The sequence below is a fragment of the Pinus tabuliformis genome, chromosome 7 (assembly GCF_031772625.1).
Source record: "Pinus tabuliformis cultivar Carrire ecotype Pingquan chromosome 7, CPIR1, whole genome shotgun sequence".
NCBI classification, from domain to species: domain Eukaryota; kingdom Viridiplantae; phylum Streptophyta; class Pinopsida; order Pinales; family Pinaceae; genus Pinus; species Pinus tabuliformis.
Window position 1 is genome coordinate 932,979,000 of NC_142293.1, and position 21,264 is coordinate 933,000,263.

At 37.1% G+C, this 21,264-nt stretch overlaps 1 protein-coding gene across 4 annotated transcripts in view; it reads right to left on the reverse strand.

Moving 5' to 3' along the window:
• The window catches only part of LOC149250703 (uncharacterized), a 213,601-nt gene that overhangs the window by 45,396 nt on the left and 146,941 nt on the right, over nucleotides 1–21,264 (reverse strand). For all 4 annotated transcript variants that reach the window (XM_089459198.1, XM_089459199.1, XM_089459200.1 and 1 more), the window contains 2 exons: nucleotides 18,561–18,676; nucleotides 18,197–18,354 (listed from right to left, as the gene is read on the reverse strand). In XM_089459198.1, the coding sequence (XP_089315324.1) occupies nucleotides 18,197–18,354; nucleotides 18,561–18,676 (274 nt within the window). The remainder of the gene's footprint in view (nucleotides 1–18,196; nucleotides 18,355–18,560; nucleotides 18,677–21,264) is intronic.

A 21,264-nucleotide genomic window follows, 5' to 3' on the forward strand; every position in this document is an offset into this window, starting at 1 on the left:
TGAGAGTTGGAGAAGAGAAGAGAGGAGAGGAGAAGAGAAGAGAGGAAAGGAGAGGAGAAGAGAGGAGAGCTTGGAGGAGTGAAGAAGGAGGAGCTTGGAGCAAGAGCTTGGAGGACTTCATCTACAAGAGCTAAAGAGGTAAGTTCAAACCCCAAACTCCCTTGTTTTTTTGAAAAAAAAATTGTATTTTTCTCCTCCCTCTCCTACTCTTTCCCATTGTTTCTACTTGCTCCTTTATTTACAGGTTGTCCACCACCTATATCCATATTCCAAGATGGTGTTCTTTTGGCTTCTATGTATCATTCCACTCTTGGTTTTAATGATGGCAAGGGTGAGGAATAGAAGGGAAGAGGAAGGGGATGAACTTGGTCCTAATAGTAGTGACCCAATGTATGATGAGGAGGAAGGGTTTGAAGAGGAAGGGGATGAACTTGAAGGGGACACTGAAGCACAAGATGGGAAAGGTACATCAACACCCTTGTGGAACTATGTGACCAAACTTGATGGGGGAAAGGGTGGTGGATCTTACAAATTTGTGTGCCCTCATGGTTGTCATGGAGGAAAACCATATTGTGGTTCATATACCCGTCTGAGGAGGCATCTTTGTGGGGTGCTGGACAGTGATGAAAAAAAGGGTTCTGTGGGGGTACAAATTTGCCCAGGCCCCAAACATTTCAACTGAAGAAAGAAGAAAATACATCCAAATAGAGATGGCTGCACAACAAAAAAACAAGAAACAAAAAACTCATTCTGAATCAAGTGCAACCTCTAAATTTGGTAGTTGCCCATCTCCTCATGGTACTTCTGCAACCTCTGGAGGTAGAAGAACAATAGGGGATTTCCTTAATGTTGCTGGGAGGGATGATGTGGATGGAAAGATAGTCCGTTTTCTTTGTGCTTGCGGTGTACCATTCAATGTGCTTCGCTCTCCCTATTGGCATGACATGGTAAAGGCCATCAATGAAGCCCCAAAAGGATACAAGGCCCCCAACTATGAGAAAGCTAGAACAGTGTTATTAGAAAGAGAAAAAGCTAAGGTTCAAAGAGCTTTGACATGTTTTACACATGAGTGGGTGGATTCTGGGGTATCCATTGTATCAGATGGGTGGACAAATATTAGAAACCAACATTTGATAAATGTTCTTGGTGTTTCTTCTAGTGGTGCAGTATTTATTGCATGTCATGACTCCTCCTCCATCAGTGCAACTGCACAAAACATTGCAGATCTCCTATTGAAATCAATCAAAGATGTTGGTCCGAATAATGTGGTTCAAGTGATCACAGATAATGCAGCAAATTGTAAGGCAGCAGGAAAAATTATTGAGCGTACTCATCCACACATCTTTTGGTCTGGGTGCCTGGTTCACACATTGAACCTTTTGATGCATGATATTGTGAAACACAAAGATTGTGGGTGGATTGCTGAGGTTTACAGGAAAGGGAAGCAGCTCATTAAATTCATCACAGGGCATACAAGGGTAAACTACTTCTATGGCACTTACTCCAAGTTGCAATTGCTTAAAATTGCAAAGACAAGATTTGTTAGTTATTACCTCACCTTTAGGCGGCTAGTGAGGGTGAGACAAGCTTTAACTAATCTGGTGTGTGCTGAAACATGGGATGAAATTAACACTGACACAGATGGTGCTAATGCAGTCAAGGACACTGTTCTTGACAGTTACTTTTGGTCACAGGTTAAATATGTTTTGCAATTCACCAAACCAATTTATTACATGATCAAGTTTGCAGATTCAGATCGACCAGTAATTGGGGAGGTGTATGAGCAAATGGATAGCATGTTGGGGCAGATTAAAGACATTGTTGAGCCTAGAGATACCACCTTGTACAATTATATTCGTGTAGAGGTGCAAAACCGATGGGAAATGCTAAATATTCCATTGCATGTATTAGCATATGTTTTGACACCTAAATACTATCATCCATCATGGCTTTCAACACCAGCACTTGGGGGGGGAAGCAGGAAAAAACCACACCAAGATAGAGAGGTTCACGAAAAATATATGGCTGCATTGAGTAAATTAATCCCTGATGAGGAGGAGGCTGCATTGGTACGGAGACAGGTGAGCAACTATACGCTCAACACTGGTCCATTTGGGAGCATGCATGCAATTCAAGATCGAGAGACTTTTTCTGCTCTTGAGTGGTGGAACATGCATGGAGGGGGTACTCCACTTCTACAGAGTTTGGCATTGCGGGTGCTATCACAGGTGGTAAACACTTCTTCTGTAGAGAGGTGTTGGAGCTCTTATTCTTTCATCCACAGTTTTAAAAGGAACAGGTTGAATTTAGACCGGGCAGAGAGCTTGGTTTATGTTCATTACAACTTGCGATTGTTGTCCCATTACTGTGAAGATGCAAAGTCTAATAAAGACTTGTTGATTTGGGACAAGAATCCAGAGGAGCCCAATTTGGAGGATGGAGTGTTGCGACTAGAGCAATTAGAGGATGCTCTTATCCAGGTATGTCCATTGTGGTATGAATTTTCCAATTTTCCCTTATAAAGCATTTCTCTAATTCATGTTTTTAATTTTTTTGTTAACTAGTGTTTTTTTTTTTGCATGAATTTTTTGAGCGATTCTAGGATGATGATGACCGTGTTGATATGCCACCACCCCCACCCCCATCTGGTCCCTTGGTTCCTAGGTTCCATGGTTCAACACCAACAGCAGGGGGTTCTTCTTCATCAGTTTCAGTGCCACGACTTACACAGGGACCATCTTCTTCATTGCCACCACGTGGAGGCCCGCCATCACGTTCTATTCGTGGTGGAAGGAGGAGAGATTAGTAGATATATTCACAATCTACTACTTTTTGTCATAGATTACTCATTAGACTTGTAGACTTGTGAATTTGAATTTTGAACATTTTTGGCTTGGCGGTGACCAAGTGACATATTTTGTAAACATTATTATTTGAATTTTGGACATGACAAATGTTGACAGTTGCTCACTTGCTAGATAAATCATAATATGCTCTATGTTTTATGTTTTATAATATGCTTAAATGTTTTATGTTTTATAATATGCTTAAAAATTTGATGTATGTTTGTAATAGCTAGAATATAGATGATTGTTGTACATACTAGTAACTACAATGGAATCATGGATGCCATATCTATCTTGATTTATGCAAAAATATGCATGTTTTCATGTCTTCTACAATTAATTTGGTATTTGGGATGTTTGTTTTGAGTATAAATGCAAAAAAATATAAATATATATATATATATAGCAGACGCTTCCGCGGACGCTTCGCTTCCTAGATTTTTGGAAAATGACGCTTCCGCGCTCCCGCTTTGTGCAACATTGGTCTGCATAGCTTGTGAAAATTATCAAGTGTCTTGTTAAAGTGCTTCGGATGGTGGATGGGGAAAAATTGGCCATGGGGTACATTTATGAGGCTACGGATCAGGCAAAGGAGCAGGATGCAGACAACTTACTAGATAAGTTAGCTAAATATGAGCGTATTTGGGAGATCATTGATAATAGATGGAACAATCAACTTCATCGTCCTATACATGCAGTTGGGTATTTTTTGAACCCAAAGTATCATTATAAATCTAAGTTAGGAGATTTGCAAGTTTGGGAGGTCAGAGATGGATTATATGATTGCTTGGAGCGCATGGTCCCTAACCATTCCGACCAGTTGGAAATACATAGACAACTTACTCTTTTCAGTATGGCAGCAGGTACCTTTGGCAAAAACTTGGCAAAGATGGCAAGAGATGTGGATCAACCAAGTAAGCAATTCCAATTTGTTTTTCTTTTAAAGTTCAATTGTTTACAAATTTACAATTCAAATTGTTTGTAAATACTTGTAAATAAGTAATGAAATGAACTAAGTTACTAATTAATGTCTTTTTCTTTGCAACACATTGGTGGGAATCATTTGGTGGCCAATGTCCTCAATTGCAAAAGTTTGCAGTTAGAGTCCTCAGCCAAACTTGCAGTGCTTTAGGTTGTGAGCGCAATTGGTTTGTTTTTTAGCACATACAAACGAAGAAGAAAAACCATTTGGAACAAAAATGGTTGAGTGATCTTGTCTTCATGCAATACAACCTTTCACTAAGGCACAACGAAATGATGAATTGAAGACCTGATCTAGATCCCATTGTGTTGGACGATATTGATCCAACATCAGAATGGGTGGAGGAGACTAAAGATTCTAAGTTTGACGCTGATTTTGATATTGACATAGCATTAGGAGGGGTTGATCCAAATGCAGATTTGGTAGCGCCAACGGAACCAAAATTAGCAGCCACATCAAGCAAAGGCAAACAACCAATGGAAGGCACTAGTCATGCATTTCAACCAACTCGTGCTTCCAGTAGGTCCACTTCTATTGTTATTGGTGCTACTTCTGAAGTTGCAGTTGAGGCTAGGGCATCCTCAGACTCTAATCCAGATGATGTTTATGTAGCTCCTGTTGATGATCGTGTGTCTAGTAGTGATGATGACTTTGATCATGATCACAAATGATCATGTTGATCATTAATACAACGATGTGCACCTATAGAGTCTAGACTTGTAGTCTTGTAGTAGGCCAATGGCCCCATAGCTTGTAGCATTGCTTTTGGACTTTATAGGCCATTTAGAGTCTCATTGCTTATGTATTGCGTCAATGATATGTATTGCACTCAATGCCATTTTGATATATTCACCTTTACATGTTATATAGATGAGCAAACTTTGCATTTTTTTTCTCTCTATCAGTTTGGAATCATGGTTTTAAATCTTAAAAATAGTTTATTTTTCATTAAAAATTAATTATTTCATGTATTTTTTTAAACCCGATTCATTGAGATCTGACCAATCTTGGTTTGACCAGTTCCAGTTTCAAACCAGGTTTATTAGGTGGACCGGTCTGGTCACCGGTTCTGGTTTTTAATACTATGATCACAAGTAATTATCAAGAAAGAGGAATCAAACCCTAAGCATTGATTTCTCAACAGTATATGGCAACATAGAGAAGGACAAAGCGAGATTTGTGGTAAGAGGTTTCTCCCAAAAGGAGGGAGAGGACTATGAATAAACATTTTGCTCCAATTGCCGGGTACACTTCTATTAGAAATATTACATTATGGACTATAGGTTACATCAAATGAATGTCGAGATCGCTTTCCTCAATGGACTAATTGACAAAGAAGAAGTGTACATAGAGTAACCTTAGGGCTTTGAGATACATGAGAGGGAATCTCATGGTTGTACACTGAAGAAAACTTTGTACAAACCTCGATCATGGTATTCTCGGATTGGTGGATATCTGATGAGTCGTGGTTGTTATTGTTATTATATGACTTGTTTCTGATGGGAGAAGAAGAACTCACGTGACAGAGGGAGAAACAATGAAAAGAGGATTTGCTTCTGTATAGAGGAAGTAGTCAGGATGACCTCAAGAAGCCCTGTTTCAAAGGGATTTGATCTCTAAGTTCAAGACGAAGGATCTATATTTGATGCATTACTTATTTGGTCAAGAGAAGTATACTATTGAGATCCTTCAGATGATGGACTATAGGATTGTTAGTCTAGATGCTCAGACACGGGAGGTCTCTAAGAGCAATATGCCTTCTATGAGTGGACCATGCCAAACAACAGATATGTTTCAGTGACTAAGAAGCAGTAGTGGCAGAGGGAGCAGTCAAGATTGCCACAACGAGATTTGTTTCAATATCAAAGGGAGCACCCAATCGGGGTGACCGGAAAGAAGTTGTGGTGATGGATCTCGTGAAGTTTATTTGATATAGTTGAGCTGAGACATGCGGCACAACATGCGTTGAGGTACCGGCATGGTACAATTGGAAATGGATTGAGGTATGTCTCAAATGATGAAATACAGTTGAAGAGATATACAGATTCAGATTGGGCAGAGAGTGCAAAAGACAGGAAGAGCACATCAGGTTGTTGCTTCAGTTTGAGTTATGTTATTATAGCCTAGAGGAACAGGAAGCAAACATTTGTTCCACTCAGCACTACAGGGGTTGAGTACATTGCAGCTAGTTTGGCGAGTTGTGAAGCAGTATGGCTTCGGAAGCTACTCGCAGGATTGTTTGATCAAGTGCAGGGGACGATCGTTATACATTGTGACAATCAAAGTTATTTGAGGCCTTCTAAAAATCCAGTTTCCCATGACAAGTCAAAGCAGATTGAGATCAAGTACCACTGCATTTGAGACATGGTATAGAAGGGTGCAGTGAGGTTCTAGTACATTTCTACAAACAAGCAAGTTGCTAGCATTCTCAAAAAGCCTTTGTCCTAGACGAAGTTTGTCTACTTCAAGGACAAGCTTGGTGTGGTCGAGAATGTCTCCCTCAGTTAGAGAGAATGTTGATGTTGTAGCAGCATCAAGGCCCAAAGTGCTCCTCTGGTCAAAATTTTTTTACCATACTTCCAAGAGGTACTTGGCTAGTGGGTAGAGTGAGTTCATTTAGCATCGGGAAATTGTTTTACCATTCAATTGGCATGCAAGAATGGTAAATGGCCCAAGGTTTCACCATTTTTTTTGGTGAAAGGTACTAACCTTGCTCCAAGTGACGACTTGTTGAGCTGGTGACCCAAGACTAGTCGTATTGACCCTGGTCATAAGGTTCTAACCATTTCGCCAAAAAAAATTGGCTAGTGGGTGAATAGAGTTGAGAAATCAATATGTTAGTTGATTACGGTTGATTTCTATTACTTGATAATTGCTTGTGAATATTTGTTGGCTTCTTATTTATTTTACTGTGTTCTCTTCAACAATCAATTACCAAAACATAAAAACATGAAGATCACAAGAGACAAAGAACACAATGATGTAGGCTCCAAGCTAGGGAAAATTTCCAAAAGGGGGAAAACCCAACCAACTTCTCTTCTTATAGAATCAAATCAAAGTGAGAAATCCAAGACCCAAAAACCAAGACCAAGAGTTCCCACAAGACCCACGTCAGCCCTCCTTCAATCCTTCCTCAAGCAAGTAAAATCCAACAAAGTCAACAATGGTCAACACCATTCAAATCTTATCAAATTCTCAACTTTCAGCCCCTACAGTAAGTAGTTCTGAAATTTTCAGCCCCTGCAGTAGTTCTGAAATTTTCAGCCCCGGCAACAGCCTGAAATTTCGCACGTGTGGCAGAATTAGGGTAGAAACACTGATTTCTCTTTCTCCTTTGTCTTTCACTCTCTCTCCTTTGACTTAGGCTCCTTTCTTGACTTTTGTTAATTTTTCCTTCTCTTCTTGGAACAAAAATCGAAGTGATGAATTGGTGCTCCAATGAGGTCAAACTGCTCTCTATATATACACATCCAGGAGGTCGAATAGGTGCCTTTCTGGGCCAACTTGGTCTTGTAGGTGACAAAGAAACTCTTTTAACTCAAAACAAAAAAAAAGGATTTCTTACAAATAGTCCAAATGGACTTTGACTCATGACAAATTTTCTTATGACTCAATAAACCCTAGAAGCATGAAGAACATGCTTTGACTAATAAAAATAATAATAATAATAAATTCATTTTCTTCTTTTGTTTTTACATGGAATATATAATGACATAAGTACAATGATAATTATGAAGACCGAACCTAGTTACATTTCCAACAACTAGATCCATTTGCAAAGGGGATTTGACTAGTAGGTGACTAGATCCTTTGCATGATACTGATGCGGGATGTTTTCCACATGGTTCTAGATTAGAACATGAAGTGGATGGATGCATTAACATAGCTAGCCATTCAATCTTTTCTTTGAATGGAGAATTTGTTCATCAAAGAGGACATTTGAGAAAGTCAAAGATGAATACCTCCCTAGCGAAGAGGGAGTGTTGACTTTTGGTAGCTAAGGTTGGTATTCAAGTTGGCCTAATTAAAGGAAATAAAATTATTATTTTTCAATCTCATGTAGGCTCCAAAACACAAATCAGCCCCACCAATTGAATGGGTTTGACCGTTGGTCAAAATCCACTTGATTTCATCATTATATATTGACATTCGACCTCAGTCATTTGGCAACCAGTTCGAATCACACAAAATCATCTAATCTTCTGTTCACGTGTGTGAAGGGGAGAGAAGAAGATCAAAGAAGTTTGACTAGTGTTGACCACTATTTGACCAAATTCCTGAGGTGTTTGACCGAATCTTCTAAGGCATTGTTTGACTGAATTTTTGAGGCAGTTGATGAAAATTTTCTAAGGTAGTTGACTGAGATTTTTTGAGGCAATTGACCAAGATTTTCTAGGTAGTTGACTGAGACATTATGGGAAAGTTTAATTGAGTTTTGGTAGTCTATTTGACTGCAATTTGACGAAGACTATAATCTAGCAAATTCTAAAGAGCTTTGATCGCGGTTTGACTGGGTAGTTTGACATAGGTTGTGAGCAATTTGACCAAAATTATGGGCAATAGCAAAGGGTCGAAATTTGCCCTGTCTGACCATAATTGACCAAAATTGGATGATGTTGAGTTTAGGCTTATTTGACCAAGTTTGACCTATGTGGATTATGTGATCAATTTGAACATGTTTGACTGAAAATTCAGATTGCACGTTTTGTTGAATTGAATAATTTATCCTAGAAAACATTGTTTGAATATCTCTTGAGTTTGGGTTTCGCAAGTGAAAAATTTTGGTGTCCGTTGTGCATGGCTTATCTATTGTGATCTTTACTTTTCTACTGCATTTATTGTTGAATTTTCTTAGTGTAATTGCTTAATGATGTTTTGAAGTATGCTAAAATAAGACTGTATATCATTGGAAGTAATTATCACTGGTAGAAAATTGTACTTGTTTAAATTAGCGCTAGAAAATCAGCAAAGGTAAGGATCAAGAGGGACTTCACAATTCCCTAAAATCCTCGGATCAAAAGATCAGTGCTTCATATCTTTCTTCCTTTATTATTATTACTTCATTATTGGCCAACCTCTTGTTTTTGTATCTTTTGCTTGGTTATAATTGTTTCTTCCATGGCCTCCTAATGAGGTTTGTGGGTACATCGTGAAAGTTGTCATGGTAATGATTTTGGCAGTAGATGAAAGCATTGGGAAGAACGAAGAAAATTATGTGGCAAGAGGATTCTCCCACGATCAAACATAAAAGAGTGATTTGTGTTCAAGAGGGAGAAATTGTACAAATATCTAGAACCATACCAGATGACTGGAAAAAAAGCATTGGAAAGAACGAAGAAAATTTTGTGGCAAGAGGATTCTCCCACGATCAAACATAAAAGAGTGATTTGGGTTCAAGAGGGAGAAATTGTACAAATATCTAGAACCATACCAGATGACTGGAAGAGCTTCTAATTCAAAGGCAGTTGGCCAACAAATTTGGAAGGATGTCACGATGGAAGAATATCAGTCCATCATGAAGAATGATGTGTGGAAAATTGTGCCAAGACCTAAGGGGAAGCCAGTGGTGACTTCCAAGTGGATCTACAAGATCAAGCGTGAGGTAGATGGTAGCATAGAGAAGTACAAAGAGAGATTCATGCCAAGAGGGCTCTCCCAAAAAGAGGGAGAGGACTATCAAGAGACATTTGCTCCCGTCGCTAGGTACACTTCTATTAGAACTATTATTTCTATTGCTTCAGTTATGGGTTGAAGGTTATGTCAGATGGATGTAAAGACCACTTTCCTCAATGGAATAATTGAGGAAGAAGTGTATATAGAACAACCTCAGGGTTTTGAGGTACCTGAGATGGAGTCTCATGTTTGCACATTGAAGAAGGGATTTGTACGGACTCAAGCAGGCACCTCAGGCTTGGTATTCTCAAATTGATGGACACCTGATAAGTCTTGGTTTCACCAGAGTGATGTCGATCCCAAACTTTACTACAAGGTTGTTAAATGTGATCCTATGATCTTGTGACTTGTTTATGACAGGAGCAGAAGGACTTATGTGACAGAGGGAGCAGCAGCGGCAAGAGGATTTGCTTATGTGATAGACGAAGCAGTAAGGATTACTATAGGAAGCCCTGCTTCAGAGGGAGTTGACCTCTGAGTTTGAGATGAAGGATCTAGATTTGATGCATTGCTTCCTTGGTCAAGGGAAGTATATTATTGAGATCCTTCATAGATTTGGGATTGTGAAAATAAGGTGACCCTGAATCTACTGCAACAACTGATAATGTTTCTTCTATTTGTTAATTTAATCAAACAAATTACTTACAGTTTCCTACGACAAATATTGAAACATATACACTACAGCCTTCACAAATACAATACTACGAAGGAAATAAAAACACTGGAAGAATAGATGCACACACATAATAACACACTGTTATTTTGGACCAATGTCCCTGCAAAAACCCAACATGGGAAAATCGGTGCAGCCACTGAAGGTTTTATTAAGCAGTAGTTTTTTGAGTACAAATCATTGGATGCCCAAACTAGCTCTCTGATACAAAGAATAAACTAGCAAAGAGTTGTTGTCGCACCATTGTCACTCTTGATCCTTACTCTGTTTAGACTCTCTCCTAGGCAAGTCAAGGGGGGTAGTCCCTAGGGTAAATGGATGAAAAAGTCGGTGGAACACGGGCTCTAGGAGATTTTAATGATGAACAACTTGATGAATTTAAAGCAAGTCTCGGTCAATAATGGCAGATGGATTAAGATAAGACACAATTAAAAGATATAAATGACTACAGACCAGTGACTTTTATATTGAATTAACCATAGACTAAGAGTCATCTAAAGAAAACTTATAGATGTGGCAAAGCGACGATCATGAACAATTAATGTAAATGCCCAAAACTTTAACATGCAAGAGATTCTAGATTTAAAATTATTTTCACTTAATGGCCCAGATCTAGAATTCATTAACTTTCTCCTATTGCCAATATAAATTTTGAAACATTAATTGCACTTGACAATAGAGAAATATAAAAAATGCATTAATCACCAAATAACACTAAAGAACTTCAATATTTAATTTTAATTATTCCTTAGGCAATAACTTTAATGGTAACTGAAGAAATCAAAATCTTTCTTTTAATGTGATGGAAGTAAAACAAATCAAAGGATTAATAAATTAAAATTCTAATGGGCCATAGGCCACATTAAAATTTTTAATATGAACGCGTGAATCCCTTTGATTTTGTTCCTTCGTTACCAGAGAATTTTAGATTTTTTTTTTACATAGATTTTTAGATTTTTTTAATTTTTAGGATTTTTAGATTTTTAGGATTTTTTAGAAATTTTTTAATGTTTTGGATTTTTTTAGACTGTTTTATATTTTTATGATTTAGAAGTTTTTATGATTTTTTAAAGTTTTTTAAATGTGAATAAAATAGAATAAAAAACAAAATCATACAAAAAAATTTAAAAAAAAAAATATGAAACAAAATAAAATCAAAGAATGAAATAAAAGTATAGAATCAAAACAATATAGAATCGAAATAAGAAAATAAAAATAATAAAAAGAAATCCAAAACCAAAGAATACAATCAAACCTAATTTAAAATTTAATGAAACTCAAAACTATACATATGCTAACCTCAAATCCAAAACGAAAAATCAAACCTAAGTTAAAATTTAATGAAACTAAAAAATATACATATGCTAACCCTAACCAAAATACTAAAACAATGAAAGTTGAGAAATAGAAAATCGAATGAATTTTGTTGTTTTGTTGTGCGCAGGTGAGATGGAGGGAGCTAGACGGCGGCGGAAAGGGAGAGATCGCAGAAGGGAGCCACAGGAGGATGAGGCTGCATGGAGGGGGTTTGTTGTTTGTAGGTTGGACCGCAGCAAGGGGATGGTGGAGTTATGATGTAGGGATGTGGAAGGCTGCAGATAGGAGAGGCGGTTGAGGGAGCTAAGCGATGGAGTATGGCAGCGTTTCAGCAGCAAGTATGTGGCAGATAGTTGTGTATAGAGGAGAAGGCGGATTTGATGGGCAGTGAATGCGTGGAGGATAGCTGCAGACAGGAAAGCAGTGAGGGTTGTAGATTTGTTTTGCAGGTAGAGCAGAGGAGAAATGGAGGGAATCACTGCGTATTTCGTTTTCTTTTGCAGGTTTAGCATTGATGAAGAAAAACTCAACAGCAGAGACAACAAACAAACAAAAACAAAAAAATCTGAAATTTTCTGTTGAAAACCCCAGGCAACAAAAACAATTTCGAAAGCTTTTCAGTGAAAGAGAAATTCTGAATCCAGCGGACAGTAGCTCAATTCTGATTCATTAATGAAACCCTCACAAGATTTCCAAATTTAAGAATTTTGGAACCCTTATAAAATTTCCAGATTTTAAAAAAAAAAATTAAAACCCTTGGAATGCAAAATGCAGAATAATTTTCCTGCAAAATGATGTTGATGAACCCCAGAGATCCAGATCTTACCCTCCAGGGCCTAGATCTAGACTCTACATAGTTTTCTTCTTCAGATTTATAGTTGTGCGACAACAATAAAACACCCAAACGATATATACAAAAACCCAGAAAAAACCCCAAGTCATAAAACCAAAAATAATTATAGATCTATGTTCATGAATGGAAGATCTACCAGATCTAGGGAGTGTGAGTCCAATTCCGCTCCCAGATCTGATAATCTGAGGCTCTCAACAGCCAGATCTATCGATTTAGCACAGAAAAAAAAAAAAAAAAAATATATTTTGAATTTTAAAGGAGGTGTTGAGCTCAAAACCCTTCATGCATCACTCATAAGAAAATATCTTATGATAAGCCCAAGATCAAATTAAGCTAGGCTCTTCAGAAAACACGGATCGGGAGTTGGCTAGGCCAACTGAAAACTTCCCCGAACACCCGATGATCTAAAAAATCAAGACTTTCCTGCAAAACTCAATTCAGCCATCAACATAGAGCGAGAAAACAATAATAAAACTCAGACAAATAGAGATACCTGCTATTACGTTCAGAATTTAGATTATTATTCAAACCCCAACAACTGAGCAAGATACCTGTACTCAAATCACTCTTCAGAAGCTATTATCAATGGCAAAAAGAAATTACGCATGAAAAACGACACATCTTACAGTATTTCCATGAAGAGTAACACCGACGAAAATTAACCCCAAAGTCTTTCTTTATTATCCGAAAAAGTTTACACAAGAGCTTTTCGCTTAGCACATGATCAAAAGATCAGATCAATTCACTGACAAATGATCTCCTATTTAAACATAAATCCTCCAACGACTAGTTCAAGTGATCCTTGTCAAAGCAATCTTGACTGTTGATGAGGATTAAAATTTCTTTTAATCTCATTCGTCGAAATTTTAAATTCTTGAGGAAATTCGAATTTTTCAATTAAATGCATTTTAATTAATTCAAAATTTACATTTTTGAATTAATTTCCTCAAAATTTTGATTTGACTTAACCCTAGGGACCAAAGGCTTAAAACTTAGCAAAATAATCAATTTACCTTAGTCCTGGGACTTCTTAAAATTTGATTTTTAAGGACCGACAAATTTTGCCTTCAAAGAATTTAAATTTACCTACGACGTAAAATTAATTAAATTTCTGGCTTAGGATTTTAATTAATTTTTGGCCAGCAAATTTAATTAATTAACCTATGAGGAGATAAATTATTTTTCCAACCCTCAAGACACTTTACATCATAATTTTCATATATTTTACATCACAATGGGGAAATCTCATCTGAAATAGACCCTCACATACTACCCATTTCAGCGACACAAATATAATCCAGCAGACCAAGCAATTTGTAATACAATAACCTAACCAAGTAGTTAGGATTATTCCCAAATCACTTTTACATAGACTCGATCTATAACACTAGGACTAGCTTAAGATCCCAGTGACAAAATTCATTCTATCTTTGGGGTAACGCTGAAGGAAAACTCTGCCGACCATCTGAGAATGGATTGGTGAGACAAAAAACCTCCCGGAATGTAGATCGTCACCAGAAAAATAAGTTTACCTAGGCAATTACATACATGACACAGATTTGCTGAGATTATTTACATCATATACATGCAGAATGGATTTACATTATAACATGACAATTAGGTTGATGATGAAAGCTGGATGACATGGACACATCGATCAGGCGTTATCCCTTTTGCGAAAAAAAAAGGGTGTACAGTTATGGGTCGTTGACACGTAGTGGTCAACATCTGGCTCTACTTGGGGACACATTGCTACAATGACGGAATGTGAGAATCCAGAATCTGCATCCACACAACACACAATATAACATAGGTAGCGTCCATCCAAAAAATCATCATATAACATTAAGCACAGGAAAGATATAAGCTCTTCATTTATTAACTATCCTAATAACATGAAAAACACAAATCTAACTACAAAATGAAATACTGAAATAACAGGGTATAAGATTAGAAATACAATACAAGGATGCCCCATGGCACCAGATGTGTTCAATATAGTGCATGCTGATCATTTGCCTGTTTTCAGGGAAATCTGTCAGTTGTTTCTCAGATGTGCAATGTCCAATCCTGCATATGGTAGGACTTTTTCCTATCCAAAATTCAAGTTGCTCGTGGACATCTGATGCATCAAATCACTTTCTCATTCTCTTTCTCTTGCGTCTTTTCTTTGTGGCAGGTTGTATCATTGATGATGTGGAACAATCTGCTTCAAAACTCTCAGATGAAGTATGTAAGATATGCATGACATATCTTTCTTCATTCTGCATCTGATTCTTATCAATTTCTGTTTTATCCAGGTCACCTTCAATTAGCCACTTTTCAATGGAACAAATGACCTCCTCATAATAAGATGGGACTTGTTGTAGCAGATAAGGAGGCTTATGATCTGTTGATGTTTCCTTGTTTCTTTCATCCTCTGACCAATGCTGAAGTTTTTGTACATGTATTGTTATGGCATCCATTTGGGTAGAGTGTTCAACCTTCATAGCACTGACTTCCTTGGCATGGTTTTCCTCCATGGTCAATAACTTATTCTGAAGACATATCTAACCAGCTTCCATATTTTTTATTACTTTGTCATTATCTGCTTTTATGGTCATCAAGCAATGTTGCATAGAGTTTATCTCTCTCTCATGATTTGCTTGTATGATAGCTAACTGATTATTATAATTGAATCTCATGATGGTCATTTATTCATCCATAGTTGACAATATGTTCTGAATCGAACTTATTTCTTCTTGATAACTTGTTTCCATGGCAGTCACGTGTTTTGAATGATTAAATTCCATGATCGTCATATTTTCCTCTAAAGCTAATAACTTGCTTTGCATAGAATTAATCTCCCTGTCATGATTAGCTTTCACGGTTTCCATTTCCTTAGCATGCTGACTCTACATGTCAGTCCTCATATCCTCCATATTCTGAGCACACTTTTCTACTACAGTGGCTACGTGATCAGAGTGTTTAATTTTCATGATTTCCATCTCCTCATCACGTTTTTCCAGTTGAGTGTACAAATTTCTCATATCCTTGACATAATAAGTTATAATTTTTTCTTGATTAAGCTCCATATTTTTTACCAGTTGTGTTTGACTGAACTGCATGTCTTTAACCAACTGCTTTAGTTCTTCTATAAGATGCTTATCATTCTCCTTTTCATTGTCGACACTGATTTGATAACTTGTTCATGTTCTTCCACTATCATGGATTCGTCCTGCAACGATACAAGTAGATGGCACGTTATGATATGGAGAACTGTCTTGAAATCTTTCATTGACAGCTAGATCCTTACAATATCACTCTCATTTTGTTGCATAATGTTAGGGGCACAAGGCGAGCTACCTTGATTACCATATCTATCTGTAAAAAGAATTGATGATGTCTTGTAAAGAAGCGAAAGAATCTTTAGGACAGTTATTAAACCAATTCAAAGCATCACCCTCTAAAGAAAGGCAAATAGACGCATTTTGACATCTTCATGATTATACTTGGGAGAACTACAATATTTGATTATTGTATGAGCAACCCTGCGCAGAATCTTTCTAACAGCGACTGAATCACCACTCGAGAACAAAGGAAATTTATGAATGGCCTCTTTCGGTATATCATGGAAAAATCAGTAAAATGACACGGGGTAAATGAATCATCTATGATGACTTGCTTGAAGGGATAAAGAGGGACCAAATGGATGCTAGAGAGAGACCCCTGCTCAAGAAAATCAAGAGATCAATAAGAAGCGAGCTTCTAGTAGAAATTCTTGTAAGAAATGAAAGAAGTGGAGTCGCCACTTGAACATGAATCTAGCTCTAGGATCCAAAAGGCAAAAACAATTGGATATAAGGGAGGGCTTCTTGTCTAAGAAATAATGGATGAATAAGTGGAGTCGCCACTCAAACAAGAAACGAACTGAAATGTCCAAGTGCTAAAAGTGCAGATGAAACGATTAATGAGATGATGAAAGATAAGGCGATGAAAAGATCAAATGACGCCAGGAAATGTTGTGTCGCTGACTAAAATGAATGATAGAAAGATGAGAGATGAATGTCGTAAAGCCAAGGCCCAATAAATTCGTCCCCGGCAACGGCGCCAAAAAAATGTTGTCGTTACCGACTCAAATGAAAAGATGAGAAATGAGAAGAATGATGCGGAAATGTCATAGAGCCAAGGCCTAATAAATTGATCCCCGGCAACAACGCCAAAAAATGTTGTTGCACAAAGTGTCTAGGCACCACGACAATGATCAGAGTAAGGGCTATCACTCTTGATCCTTACTCACTCTGTTTAGACTCTCTCCTAGGCAAGTCAAGGGGGTAGTCCCTAGGGTAAATGGATGAGAAAGCTTGTGGAACACGGGCTCTAGGAGATTTTAATGATGAACAACTTGATGAATTTAAAGCAAGTCTTGGTCAATTACGACAGATGGATTAAGATAAGACACAATTACAAGATATAAATGACTACAGACCAGTGCCTTTTATATTGAATTAACCATAGACTAAGTAATAACAAGTCATCCAGAGAAAACTTATAGATGTGGCAAAGCGACGATCATGAACAATTAATGTAAATGCCCAAAACTTTAACATGCAAGAGATTCTAGATTTAAAATAATTTTCACTTAATGGCCCAGATCTAGAATTAATTAACTTTTTCCTATCGCCAATATAAATTTTGAAACATTAATCGCACTTGACAACAGAGAAATATAAAAAATGCATTTAATCACCAAATAACACTAAGGAACTTCAAATTTTAATTTTAATTATTCCTTAGGCAATAACTTTAATAGTAACTGAAAAAATCAAAATCTTTCTTTTAATGTGACGGAAGTAAAACGAATCAAAGGATTAATAAATTAAAACTTTAATGGGCCATAGACCACATTAAAAATTTTAATATGAATGCGTGAATTCCTTCGATTTAATTCCTTCGTTAACAGAGAATTTTAGATTTTTTTTCTAAATTTGGATTTTTAGATTTTTAAAATTTTTTAATTTTTAGGATTTTTTAGAAATTTTTTAATGTTTTGGATTTTGAAAAGAATGAGCTTGGTAATGAGAATATCTCAGTCCTGCGAAGACAGGTACAAACACTATTTCACCCACAGAAAATTGAATAAAAGGGATTATCTAGTTGTGTGAAGACAAAATTTTGAGGTACTTCAAAATTTCAAGAAAACTTTAATCTGCATAGTTAATAGGGACTGGGACAGAACTGGTACATCAGGAAAAGGAGAGAAAAAAACTGAGGCAGTCCAACCTATATGAACATGAGGTGCACAAGGTTCAGCTCCAATATGCTGACTACTAAGTCCACAAGGACAGCAAAAAAAATGACAACTTCGTTAATCTTGGTCCTTATGTCATTACCTTGCAGAGAAATACCAATGCCTTTGTAGCCACATCTCCTGTCAGAGACGTGTGAAGAAAGGTGAAATGCTTTGCCATACTCATCATGACCTTATATGTGATATCTACTGTTGTGTGAGTGAAATTGTAGTCATGACTAAAATCCTATTTGTTTTCCTCACATTTGTGCACAATTCTTCGGCAACCATTGTTTCTTTTTTATAGTTATTGACTTGACACCTGTTTGACACTATATTATTTTTAGCCTTGCAGGGTAACTGTTATTCCCTCTTCTTCTTGCAATCCAACTCCATATCTGTCCTTCATTTGTCAGAGGCAATTGAGCTTGAATAGCTTCCAATCTCTATATTCTAAATACAGGTATATGCAAACTCCACTTAGGCACAAAGTGGGATACATCATACAACTAAGTAATCACATGAATGTAAATTGAATTCCATAAACAAAATATTTCTGCAATGATAGACGAATAGCACATACCCTGAAGGCAGAGAAAGTTTTAAAGGTCCTTTATAATCACCAGGATGATTTATTGTTATTGCTCGTCCAAACACCATGGTGCACTCTGAAAGTAATGATATTGTCCAGAAAGGACGAGCAAAATGAGGTGGACTGATATGAGGCTGTGAATGATCACCCTGCATAAGAATTTGACCTGGGTGTCAAACAATCTTATATCCAGCAAACAAGCAAATATTAATGAGGAATGTTACAATGTTTGAACAATATTCTTGAAATATTGAAACACCATTTATAAAAGATGTTGTTCTTGCTGTCATGGCATATTTCAGCACTTTAATCTTGTAATATAAAATCCATCATCACATGGATATCAATACATCACCTCATTAAAGAAATTTATGATACAAGAATTTGGCCTTGTATTTTCAGGTATTATTTGCCATTGTAATAAGCGATTGATGACATCTTGCAACACTGTTGGAATTGGTTCCACTAAATCTGCACATTTCACTGTCACCATTAGTTGTATTGCTCACACATGCATTCATGCACAGACACAATTTCACACACATGTTTGTTAGGTAAGTGATATAGGCCTGCCGATTTTATTTGGCAATAAGTTCATCATGCTAAATTTTCTGAAGCTGGAAAGACAGAAAGCTTTCATATTACAGGTTTATTATAATGGTTCCAATTTCAGAAAAAGAATTCCATAGAAATATCCGAGAAATATTAAGAAAATTGAACTAGAAAGCAACTCAACCACACACAGCACAGTTTCCTCTTTAATATTCACAAATAAAGAATGGGACAAGGCGAGATTATGTGCTTGGTTACCTCAAACTTCAAGAGGGCATGAATAGCAAGGTTGATTCCAAAACACTAAACCAATAACTGAAGTCATCCTGGTAGTACTTCAAAAACAAAATCCAGGCCAAGGAAGATATGATGGGTTTGCTTCATCAACTTCAAGGTACTAACTCCTTGTTACAACAAAATCTATCACCCATATTGTAAAATTCCAAGCACGAAAAGGCATTAGTCTTTTGCAACTCAGGAAAGCTAACCACTGTCACCACAGTAGCTCTTCCTCTCCCTTTTGGTTGCCTCTTCTCCAACTTAACAGGGGCTTCCATAAGGATACGATTAACAAGGCTATGGAGTGGCGGCTTAAGGTGAAAAATGAAGAGTAAGGCTTGTTAAAACAAGATGGTTGCAGAAATGGTATGTGGTAGTGGAAATGGAAAAGTGAGCATGGAAAAAAAAATGAAAGGGAAATGAGGGGAACAAGCAAATGGGATGATCTAGGACTAATGTCTATTAATCTAAGGGCTAATGGAGTCATGAAACATTGAATGAATGAAAGGAATAGTGTGTCACAATCAGTGTTACGCGATCCTCCCGCCCCAAGGATCCAAAGCCAGAACCATGTCCCGTATGGATCCTTGGGTGATCCTCCGGCGGAACAGCAGATCCAAAATCGGATCTGCAATTCCATTGTTTTCAGGCGATTCTTGGGAATCCAGAACCGTGCAAGCCCGATCCACAGTTCCAGATTCCAGATCCATGGATCTGGAAAAGGATCTGCCCTGGATCCATGGAGGTTTGGCCACAGATCCGATCTGTAGAGGTTTGGCCACGGATCGTGAGCAGATCCAAAGGGAGACGGCCAGTTCCACGGGGGGACCAATTTCTAAATATATTTTTTTATTTTTTCTTTGAATTAAGTTGGGTTGGGGCTTCCTGAACACTCCCAAGGTGCTCCCTTGATGCTCCTTAGATGCTACCTCATGGTAATGTTAAATTCTTAATTTACTGAAATTTTTAACATTACCATGAAATGACTCAGGATGTTTGAGAGTGGTTCCAGCCTCATCGGACTTCATATGGATAAGATAGAATTTCATATCCTATTCGAAATTCAGCAGACTTAACACTTTTCAGGAATTTAGGATCAATGGGATTGTGGCGTTTCATTAGATTATATCATGGATGAGGGTATGTGATTTGCATTTAATCAAGAGCACCAACCCCTATATGTAACTTAGTGTTGGTGGTGTTAATTGTTGAAATCCTTTGTTATGGCCTTAGCAAAAAATTACCTTTCAATCAAGTCAAAATCACTGATCAAGCATGTTAATCTTTCTCTACCATATTTTAAGGCTTGGATTAGGTAGTTTGATCAAAATTGGGCAATGTTGACTAATATCCCTAGACAATCCAGGTAGAGGCAAAGGCTAGACAAGAGAAGAATCTAGATTCTAGATGGTTGGTGCATCTAGATGGTTGATGCTCGAATAATTAATCATTGATGTACAATGGATGCCATATCTATCTTGATTTATGTACAAATATGCATGTTTTCATATCTTCTACAACTAATCTGGTATTTTGGATGTTTTTTTAAATATAAATGCAAAAAAATATAAAAAATATATATATATGGTAGACGCTTGGCTTCCTATATTTTTGGAAAATGATGATTCCAACGCTTCGCTTCCAAAAAAAGTCCCTGTTTCATGTAACATGGGTTACAATAAATTACTTTGAGGTAGGCTATGTGGTTGAAAAAGGTTTTACCGCATTCAACTTCTTGGATGAAAGAACTTGTTTCATGCATCCATCATTTGGGTGTGTACTTAAGGTCAAAGCAATTAGTTTAATGCAATTTACCCCAAAGTGTTTGCTGAAAATAAGCTATAGATTCAAGTCTTGGAGGGCCAAGGGTGCCGCTCACCAATATAAAAGTGAAGGAGATATTTTATGGCTGAAATGTATTTCCAAATCTGCAACTTAGTTTGATAGAAATATGGAAAACAAGTGCAGAAATAAAACAGTGAATAAACGAGAGGGAGACTCTCCTCACATTGTTTATTCCTAAATGAGTATTGTATTCATTATTAAGCCTTCACATAAGTATGATAACAAAAGAATTCTATAACATACAAGCAACAATAGAGAAACATAACATAACCATACAACAAACTATATCAATAGCTCAACATCATCTCCAAGATCCTACAATTTTCATCATTCTTTTACTTCTTCACAATCCTGTAATTTCCAAATCCCTTTGAAATGGAGAG